Consider the following 11407-nt stretch of genomic DNA (forward strand, 5'->3'; position numbering starts at 1 on the left):
GTATTTTTTACGATAATGTTTTTTCTCGATAGATGGCGTTGTTAAGTTGCTTCCGGTAACAAATTCCACAAGTTGAGTTCGGCTGCTACATTTGGAAGTAATCGTTCTTCTCAAGAGAAACAATGTTTAAAGTCAAAGTTTTAGTCATTGGCCCATGTCAGGTAACTAACATTAGATTGATACACTCCCAAGTGATGCACAGGTTTCATGACCGTTGTCTTTGAGATAGGAGATAGTTGTTGAATATGCTGTAAACTTACTAGAAAAGATCTTATATGTTCACGAATTCTGGGAACAACTTCATTAATTTGATACATTTGATGTTTCTTATTTTCCCGAACAGCTGGTTTTATAATAACGAAATTGCACAAGGCGGAAGATGTTGATGTAATTATCGATGGGAATTCTTTTTAACAACATAGTCAGCACGGACTTAGATACAGACTGACTATGTTAAAGTCTGTGTTATGATCTGATATAAATTGTATGACAGATACCTTTTTGTACTTGTGAACGTGAATGTATCTTTTTATGTCCCCCGAAAATTTTCCTTATGTCCTTTCGTGTTCAGAGCATAACTTTGTTCACAGTTAAGCAAGGATCAAGAAACTTGGTGTATAAATTGGTCACACTAAGGTGATGTGTAGAGTACCAAATTCAAGGCCCACGACCCCTTAATTACAGAATTTTTACCCTTTGTTAAAATTTCATATCCAGAGCACAACTTTAAATTGCTTACATTTAAACTTGGATAATGAACCTTATTATATACATTGGTAATACAAAGACAACGTGCAATGTACCAATGTTAGGGCCGGAAACCCTTTAAGTACAGAATTATTGCCCTTTGTTAAAATTTAGTGTCTCAAGCATTACTTTGACAACAGTAAAGCAAGGATCATGAAGCATGCTGTATACATTGTGTAGTGTTATGAGACTAACAGTTAATTGTATTGATGTTGACCATAATCCTAAGGTCATTGGCTGTCTCAGTCTCAAATGTGAGTAGCCTGTATTTATTGGTTAGGCCCTGCATTATGGACACTGTAGTTAGATTAGATGCTTTGTTCTTTGTATAAAAAGTTCCTGTCTAGATGATAAACATGTACATATTGTACAATGTTGAGTTAGTCATTTTAAGTTAAAAGAATAAGACACAACTCATTGGTCATACTAAGTTGACATGCAGTTTTCCAATTTCAGGGCCCCTGGTCATACCCCTCAACTACAGAGTTGAAGCCCTTTTTTAAAAAATTATGTGGCTTTGGCATAAATTTGCTTTCTTGTAAAGTAGGATAATGAAATTTGGTGTACACATTAGTGATTCTAAGTGGAAATGTGGTAAATTATTAGCTTTACGAACCTTTGTGACCCTTTGTGTGGAATATTCCTATCCTACACCCCAACACATAAAAGAGTCTTATAGAATTGACCTGTTAGGAGACGGAAGGTGTAGCACATGAAAATTTGTTCAGATTATCTTTTATGCATATGCATGAAGCTATATGTCAATCAACTTTATATTTGAAGTTGTATTTCTTTTCATTCAGAGCGGTAAAACAACTGTGTCTAATTTCCTGGCTGATGCCACAGATCAAGCCAGCGGAGAATACCACCCTACGCAAGGTTGTCGAATTGTAGAATTTGAATCTAACATAGGTGGACGTCAGAATGTAGAAGTGGAAATGTGGGATTGCAGTGGTGACAGGAGGTATTCTTTACATGAATCTTCTTATATGCTTTTGGAAACATGAAAAAAACAAAGGCTTTGTTCCATTGATCATAATTTGTGTGAATTTGTATCTTCTTTGTTTATTCATAAGCCATGAGGAAAGAAAGATGCTTCACAATTTAAAAACTTGAAATGCCATCTCATTCATATATTATAATGCAAAGATTTTAATGTAGACCTGGCCCTAGTTGTTCAAAGACTATTTAGAGATATGAGGCAGTGTAATAGCAAAATTTTGATTCACAAATAAAACAAAACTGGGCACATTATTTATCATTTCTCAACTTCAGAATTGTTGAGACAAGACAGATCGGTATATTCTGAGTGTTGATTTTGCCTTTAATGGTCTAATATTTCGGTGGTAGCAATTTTATTTCTTCATGAACCACTAGAAAATGCTAACTAATGTCTGAACAACCAGGACCTGGTAGCATGCTATATCTTGACGTCTATGTGGGCATTTTTTGCTTCAGATTTGAGGCCTGCTGGCCTGCTATAGCTAAGGATACAACTGGTGTAGTTTTTGTGTTCAATCCAGATATGCCCAACCATGACAAGGATATGGAGGGTTGGTAAGTGCAGAAAAGATTTTAAAACATAGCCACAGCAGATTGTCAGTTGTCAATTGCATGCAATGAAACATTGGTAATCTCAGTTAGGAACTTGTTCCTATGACATGAAGAAGTAAGACAGTGCTATCAAAAAAGATTTAGCATTGTCATACCAAAACCTTAATTTTCAATATCATGCATGGCACCATTAGTTATTTCTGTTAGAAAATTGTTCTCAGAATATGAAGAACCTTTTGCTAATTAAAACCTAATACCTAAACTTAGATGTATAAAAAATATAGCAATATCACATATATGTATCAAATTCATTTTGTACTGCTGTCTTTGGTAATTACAATATATTTATGTACGGTTACATGTATGCATATTTAGTTCAAATACATTTATCAAAAATAGAAAATATATATTGCATATTAAATTGAGTGTGAAATAATCGGACCAAGTATGTTTACACTTGTAATTCTGTTTGATTGTAAATTTTATGTTTTTTTTTTTAAAAAAAAACTTAAGGTATGACTTTTTTGTGGCTCAGCAAAGTTTAAAAGATAGTCAGTGTATAGTGTTTGCCCATCACAAGCCCGGAGCGAATGACAGGGAAAGATCTCAACTCAGTAAGTATATCATCGTTAGTTTCATGTGGCATTGTTTCAAGGAGTAATAGACTAATTCTTACATAAATCAGAAAGATACATTTATATTTATATCAGTTTGATTAAAGTACATAAGCATATATATCTTGCAGGTAGGACATAAGAATTGTTCTTACTGCCCTCATTGAATGACCATACCTCATTTTTAGCCCTTAGTCAAGTGTTGGGCTGTGTGTGGAAACCTCAGGTTCTGTCCCCTGGCTGAAACAACTACAGTCTTTAAATATGGACGTTACTTCGCCCTGTTCAGTACTCACCATTATGGTGTTGTTTGACTGATTTGCCCATTGTCAGAAAACGTGGCCAGATGGGTGTCCAGTTAGGGGCCTTTGGCGTATACATCAGTGTGGTATTGCTATAAAGTTGGTCTCAATTAAACATTATCACTATGGGACTTACATGAACACATCACAGCCTCCCAAAATCACAGGCACTCAACTTCTCACATATATTGCTGTTGATAGGATGTTGTATTTACAAAATTTTGAACTTATCATCTTGATTCTTAAGTCATTTTATGACTTGTGTCTAGTTAGCTCACCAGGCCTGATTTTTTTAAAAGAAATTACCTTGACTCATATTAAGGTCATGGGATCAAATGTGCTAAAATGTTCAAACAGCATCTTTTGATTAAGCAGAAAATCTAGGTCATGATATTTGACTGAAGGGTTGTAGGTAGAATTTCACTGATAATAAATGATGATGTATTTGTGAAAGCTTTGAATACCAGGTGAGCAGGTGGGTGATGCATGCCTGTCAGTCCTTACAATTGAGTAAATCTGAGCTAATTTTTCTGTTGTATTTTGTTTCAGGTGATACATTTGCAAATGTACAAGTGATACCAACAAACATTGAGGATGACAGTGATGATGTCAGGAATCGTTTCAACAATTATCTTTCTTGTATCATTTCTGCTCTGTCTGACAATCGTGAAAAGGAAGAACTCAGCATCATGAACAATTGATATTTAATATATAGTTTTATTGAATTAATTCATATCTTCATCATTTGTGGATATCATGAAAGAGACACTGTAGTATTTCTTGAACAAATTAGAAATGCAGGTTGCCAAGTAATATGTGCCCATTGCCTACACTAAGGAGGGCATATATTGTTTACATGTATAAATCCGTCCGATTATGATACAAATCCAAGGATATACTAAAATTAGCCTGCAAAAACAATTGACCTCTGACTCAAAGTTAAGGAATGGACATGTTATAGAACAGTAATTCCAGAGGTCAATGCATGACCTCTGACTCAAAGTTACGGGATAGACATATTATAGGACAGAAACTCCAGAGGTCAATGCATGACCTCTGACTCAAAGTTAAGGGATGGGTTTATTATAGGACAACAACTCAAGAGGTCAATGCATGACCTCTAACTCAAAGTTACAGGATAGACATATTATAGGACAGAAACTCCAGAGGTCAACACATGACCTCTGACTCAAAGTTACAGGATAGACATATTATAGGACAGCAACTCCATGTGTCAATACATGACCTCTGACTCAAAGCTAAGAGATGAGCTTATTATAGGTCAATAACATTTGTCTGGCATTGTTTATTTTTTGTATGACTGATCTGAAGTCCTTTTATATCAGAAAGATGATCTGAATGTAATCCAATGTTCAGATATTGTATTAAAATTATTATAATGAGGTATGGAATCTATAGTTGTAATTGTTTTACACCATGGTTCGCACAGATTTAGAATGAATATTTTTGAAAGTCCTTGAATTACTTATCAAATGTCTTATATTGTACACATGTAACACTTTTTCTTAAAAAATTAATAAAAGCAAACATATTCTTCGAGTGTTACATGTACATTTATCATGATATCATTTTTTTACAGTTGTTAAAAATATAGCCCAAACAAAAACCATAAAAGATTTGTGGGCAGAAATGTTAATGGAAAATTGTCAAACACTTAAGTGAATAAGAATACTTAAATTACTGTCCAGGAAAAGCATTGGAATTTGACATCTCAATGTCTGTACGAATCATGTTAACAAATTTTCGATAGTGACTGAATGAAATTTACAAATACAAATATAGTTTTGAGTTTGGAAGCTATAAAGGAGAGTGATAACACAGATAGCTCATTACCGGTACAAATCAGTGTTATTTGAACTTGAACACAGTATCACAATGCAGATTTACATTATGATAAAAATGATAGTCATTTTTGAACTTAACATTGGTGTAGTCTGATGTTTGGAGAAATTCTGTGTATGGTAGTGAACAGTGTAGGAGAGATAACAAATTACATGTATACATGTGATGTACATTGTACTAGTGTTGGGATCCCCACTCCGGGGATAGCAATGTTTGGCATCAAGAGATTAACACATTTATGACGTAGGAACTGGCCCGAGGGTCTTTCCCCACCGAAATGGGACATCGTTTTTGGATTTTATATATTTGAAACAGTTGAGAAGTGCTTGGCATTAATAGATAAATGCATTCATGGTGTAAGAATTGGCCATTGGGTGTTCCGGGGACTTAACGTCTGGATCATATTTAGAAGCTTTCCAGCACCTATAGGCATGACTCAGGCAAATTGAACCGACAACCAGGTCCCCCTCCCCCCAACAAAAAATATCCAACAACACGCATCCTCTTCCGCTTGTTTGATTGAGTGTGTTTTGTGCCGTCATATTTTTAGTAACATTATAACGAGATAAATTAGTCAGAAAGAAAAGCGTAAAATCAGCCATAACGATATGTTTTATCAACGAGTATTTCAGACAGTTTCCTGTACATATTTTAAGGGAGAACCGCGAGTACTCGCTTAATGATGGACAAGGGGAGACTACTCGAACGTTTACCTGCTTTTTCGCGATTTCATACTAGAATGTTTTCATACTGAAGTACTAAATGCTCCCATTCGTGGATAGAACACTTTACATTCTGCCTTTAATGAAACCCGATAAGTTTTCACTGGACCTCTCCGTTTTCAAGGGCGTAGCTAGCCCAGCAGAAGTGTGTAAGCCCAGGCGAGGGGTCTGGGGCCGCCTAGGTGGGGGATCAGGGGGACGGAAAATGAATTTCATGATTACAAAGATGTTTTGAATCGTTTTCTGAGACAGTTTTTTTTATTCATTTAACAACAAACTTCAACCCCTGACTAAATAAAAGACCTTGTTTTGTTTGAAAAAACTTGTCGATCAACGTCTATGATCGAGAAGCCTTCTTCCCTTTGAAAATTTGCACTTTAACAACATTATAATCGGAAACGTTGAAATGATAGTAAGAAGTAGAATAGTATGATGTGTATAAAGTTCTGGAAAGCAATGCACTAGGCCTAGCTATTCAACAATTTTCTATTTTTTTTTTACATTTTTTTATTTATCAAAAATATTAGATATTTATTTTCAACCTTAGTTTTGTAATTTTGTCCAACATACTCTATGCACGGATTTTATATGTGTAAGCCCGGGCTTTTTCTTTATATGGAAGCTACGCCCCTGTTTTTTTTTCTTCTTCTCTGTTTTCTTTATGATGGTCACAAATTGACCTGTGGTATTGAAGACTTCAGTGAAGTAGACTAACACGACCAGTGTTCGAATACTGTTTTAATTTCGGTTCTTATTCTACAAAACGACCGATTTGTCCACTCATGATGTAAGATAACTATGGGATGTGATCACTTCTTCTCATAATTAGAAAAACTCTCGAACAAAGAGGTTTTCATCTCAATTCAAGTAGACAACTGCGCAACCGACCCTGCTGTTCGCGACAACTGTCAACATACTCGACGGTACGGAGTTGCCTACGCATATACAATATGACCGTGTAGTCATCGAAACGTTTCACTCCTACTGGTTATGTCAATAGAACATTTATTCTGTAAGTGTGGACTTTTTCATACGCAAATTATCTTCATGAGCCAAATGCGTCGCCAAGTTTGCAGATGACGCGAGATGAAGAGAGTCTGCGTCTGAGTTTGTTCACTTTTGTCGAGATTTCAAGCAATTGCATTTATCTGCTTTTCTGTGACCAGGATGTTATACAGGGTGTTCATGAGATTGCCATTCCCCTTGAAGATCCATTCACCGAGGACAGTTCCACTCGAAAGACTGTATTTGCAGACGCCAGGTTACCTACTGTCAGTTCTTTCCCACAATATTTCAGATTCGGTTCATTTGTTTATCGATTTGTTCAATGTTACAGTTGGAGAGAGTTAATATAACTTGTGTTCTATTCTTTTGTTTAAATCTATGACGTAAATGTTTAAACTAAAGCTTTGAATCTTTCATCGAGAGAAAATCTACTCATTAGAGATATATCAGATGAGCATGCCTCTTGCACATCTTTCTTATCCTAATTACGCAAATCAAATATTGAAGTTATAATGTACAGTTTGAATCAAGCTTAACATTCCGACAATAATCATTTTTAGGATTTTTTGTATAGCATTAACAAAGGCTTCCTCTAAAGGCCACACTTGTATATATGAACAGGTTACGGATGAGCATTAGAGAAATCAAGACATTGATACCTCCTGAGGTAGACTCGGTATGAAATATGAGGAATTTACAGGTCCCGACCACAAAACGGTGATGTAAACGATACCACTAATTACAGGGAATAGTGTGGTAAGTCACATTCAACAACCGATAACAGTGTTGATATAATGGGTTTAGAAAGTCGATGAGTAATACTACCGTTACTAAACAACGATAAACAATAAATAAAACATGTAGGGACAGCAAAAACGCTTTTGGTCTTGAAAATGATACTCAAATAACGAGAAGATGTGTTATGAGATGAAAAAGTATAGATCGATTGAAACGCATCCATTATTTAAAAAATCGGTTGAAGAACAAAGGCTTCATATTACAGTTAACTGAGCAGTTTGAGTGCAGGCGGGAATGAAATGTTTTCATAATAAAACACCACAGCCGGTTTACTTTGCGTTCACAAAATAAATGACAGGTTTGAATGCAAGCAGGGATGAATTGTTTTCAAGATGAAATACTATTGCAGATTTTCTTTCAGTTCACATATTCATGAATTGCTGTGTAGTTTAGTATTGAATAAAGAGCCAACCATTTGTTGATAATAATGGCATAATCTTGCAGAAATTTGAACCCAGCAATAACTAGCCTGTCCGGAACATACCCCAGATCTCGGATATTATTGTAATCCATCTGCTTATCCGTTCACTTCACTTTTGTTATGTTGCGGTGGTGCATAATTTAGGATATACCCAGGTATACTTGTATAACCACTGAGAGGCCCGAGGCGGGAGTGATAAATATACAATTGAAATGTTTCCATATTTTATGCAAACGGTATTGATATTTTTTCGTTGCAAAGGAGATGAGAATATGAAGTAAAATGGAATGGTGTTAGATGAAAAAATTGATAAAAAAAAAAAAAAAAATCCACGTGAATTCGTTTCTATTTCAAATAAGGTCTTTGGAATTCCACACAAATTTAGCACCTATTTAAAATGAAAACTCCCTCTTCCGTTTAAAGAGCAGCCAAAAGTCCGTGCGTTTACAGGCAGTACTTCTTCAAAGCTCTAAATCAGAAACGCGTTGTTTTTACTGAGAGAATTTTGTCAGGACCATACCGTATGTTAGCGATAATGAATGTTTGCATGTTCTTGGCATACTTAAGGCTGAAATATCTCAGATTTATGTGGCAAGATAGTTTGGGATGCACGTAAAATGATAAATCCTTTGAGGAGGCGGACGAACATGGCATGAGACCGTCCACGAACAGAACGTCCGCGCGTGACGTCACGTCGGCAAAATACGTATATAAGGGATGTCTTCATTGACCCCGAAGCACTCAATGACTTAGAAAAATCGGTTCGAGCAGATTTCTAGAGGTCAAAATTTCGCCCCCGACGTCCTGCTCTTCGTTCAGTTTCGCTTCAAAGCCAGGCAGTTGCGCGCTTAATGTGACATATGCAATTAAAAAAAAAAAAAAAAACAGGCTATGGTCGACTGGTCTGAAATTCTGATTACAGAAGATTCCAGATTTCACCTTGATAGTCTTGGCCGAGAGAACGTTACAGTGACGTCAGTACACTGAGTGGAGGGTTCATGGTGGTCTGGGATGGTATTACAATGCATAGGACGACCCCCCTTAGTTAAAATGTAAGTCAAATCCACCGGTGTGCGCTACCGCAACGAAATTATACGTCATCACGTTTTTCTAATTATTCACCACCAAAGTCACTGACTGGGAGCAAAGGACGATATTGCGAGCGAACGCGGTAACGTAGAACCGAAAGAAAGACGAATTCATACGCGTGGAACATAACACAGAAACACGTGTGATAAATTACAACATAACAAACTAACTAGAACAGGGATATTTGGAGATGTCGTCCCAATAAACAACGTAAAATTGAAAATTCATAATGGTTATGCAACAAGACTATAATAATTCATGATTTGATTTTATATCCAGACTGAAGCGCGCTCATACGGGGGTGAAAACTAGATACACGTGTTCTAGCGGACCTGGGAATTGAACACCAGTCGCTTTGGTAGAATGCAAGTGCGATATCCGCTCTGTCACTTAACGATTCACTACAATAGCTGATATTGGTAATATTTCATTATTTTGTCCCGATTAACATCGTCTTTTTGTAGCGTCTGATCGAAATAACTAAACTGATAAAAACGCAAAATACCCCCCCCCCCCTTCTCCACACACACAAATCAGGACCTACGTAGTGACCGAGATATTTCGCTTGCAGTTTTGTAGATATTTCACCTCTCTAAGTATCGTTCTGTCGTCACACTACCAAGAATAACGACAATCTTCGTCCTGACGTGTCGCGAGGTGAACTATTCCTTGTAACAACACGCAACACGAACCAGCCATACTAAGGGCCAGTATGGCCCTTAGTGGCCCTTAGTATGGTTTTTGCTTATGAACTCAAAGTAATTGTGAAATGAATAACAAAAACATATCTTTTACTGTCTTAAAGAATGCAAACGGGCACAAATTCGAAAAAAATCTCTTTTAACAAAACAAATGAAAATGCATTCCATAAAAATATTTTAAGAGACATAATTATTAAAAGGACACACAAGTGAATTGTTGAGAAGAGTCCCTTTTCTATACACTTATAACTAGACACCGAAGGGTCAATTAACACTGTGCCAGCATATTCAAGGCACGAAGTGTTAAAACCTACATGTAGGAGGCGACTGAGGGTTTGATCCATAGAAATGTCAAAGGTTAGATAGGGAGGTGTTCTAGACCCATATTCCATTGATTCACAAAATAGTACTGCTATTCGACTGACGGTTTTGGCATTTTTGAAATCACACAGATTTTATCGTAAATATGTGTAGATTCTGTAAACATGAAATCTGCATGTGTGTATGAAATTCTTTTTTTTTCCAGAAAGAGAGTCTAAATAGTTTCTTGGTTGTGGTCATCGTACCGTGAACACCGAGAGGTCACCTTGGAGTAGCTTATACATACCTCACTGAATACCATACGAGAGACCCGTCGCATGTCATCTAGAGTAATTATGGTTAAGTGTTTACCCTAAGGATAAGGACATGCCAATCTGTTTCACATACTTAACCTGAAAGGCTCTGGGTGACATGCGATGTCCTCCCGTATGTTGTTCAGTTAAGTATCAATAACTTATTACAAGGGGACGTCGCCATAACATGGCACCGCCTGATCATGTGGCGAGAAACCCCGCAAAGAAATTAGGAGTCTTAATAATGGGTTTTGTGTGCATGGGCGTGAATGTAAGTCCTAAAAATGTGTTTTGTGTGCATGGGCGTGAATGCATATTTACTCGGATTTGCGATAGAATCTGTGTTTTTGATTGTCATAAACCTGCATAATTACCGAAATAGTGGACAAATCAATCTGGTAAAATTCACTATCATCCTCGTAGTTATGATATGAAGGCTAACGACTGATCTACCAAACTGACATCCATCTATCAATGTACGTGTAGTTATTTTATCATCTGTACACATCATAGAATGTCTATTCCTTAATATTTTAATATTAAGAATCAGGTGACATAATTCCCTATTTCTATTATAATTGTTTGAAATATAGAAACAGGAATACATTATGACACGTAATTTTCCAGCGACCTATATTTTCTTATTTAGGAATTCATAATGTATCGAGTTTAGCTGTACAAGACAGCATTCAATGGCTTGCCGAAACATTTCCCGAAAAATATCTGTAATTTGTATTTCATAAATTGTTAATGTTAGATGTATCTATTCTTTTCATACAGTATTATCATACATCCTAATGGCTCTAACTATGATTCGTTGTGGTTTATCTCTGGTCCGCCAAATACTCCGGGCGCCTTATAAAGGAAATCGTGACACATCGCCCCCATCTTGCACCCCGATGATGCCGCATGCCCTGCGCATGTGTGTTTGTCTTGCCTAGCGCAGTTTCGTTTTGTAACCGGCTCACATGTACGTG

At 36.5% G+C, this 11407-nt stretch overlaps 1 protein-coding gene across 1 annotated transcript; it reads left to right on the forward strand.

Moving 5' to 3' along the window:
* Positions 1–108: 108 nt before the first annotated feature.
* Positions 109–4437, forward strand: LOC132556027 (intraflagellar transport protein 22 homolog). Its single transcript, XM_060220450.1, has 5 exons — positions 109–161; positions 1551–1711; positions 2206–2304; positions 2815–2915; positions 3767–4437. Exons 1-5 carry the CDS (start codon positions 123–125, stop codon positions 3916–3918), a joined length of 552 nt encoding a protein of 183 aa, XP_060076433.1. The 5' UTR covers positions 109–122; the 3' UTR covers positions 3919–4437.
* Positions 4438–11407: the final 6970 nt, after the last annotated feature.

This window comes from Ylistrum balloti, unplaced genomic scaffold, assembly GCF_031769215.1.
Source record: "Ylistrum balloti isolate Yb309-2 unplaced genomic scaffold, AGI_CSIRO_Ybal_v1 Utg369566, whole genome shotgun sequence".
Classification (NCBI taxonomy): Eukaryota; Metazoa; Mollusca; class Bivalvia; order Pectinida; family Pectinidae; genus Ylistrum; species Ylistrum balloti.

Excerpts from the sequence above, each read along its gene's own strand:
- LOC132556027 (XM_060220450.1), top strand. The coding sequence starts at position 123 with ATGTTTAAAGTCAAAGTTTTAGTCATTGGCCCATGTCAG. Across the intron at positions 2,305-2,814 it reads GACAAGGATATGGAGGGTTG|GTATGACTTTTTTGTGGCTC; the intron begins GTAAGTGCAGAA and ends AAAAAACTTAAG. Across the intron at positions 2,916-3,766 it reads CAGGGAAAGATCTCAACTCA|GTGATACATTTGCAAATGTA; the intron begins GTAAGTATATCA and ends ATTTTGTTTCAG.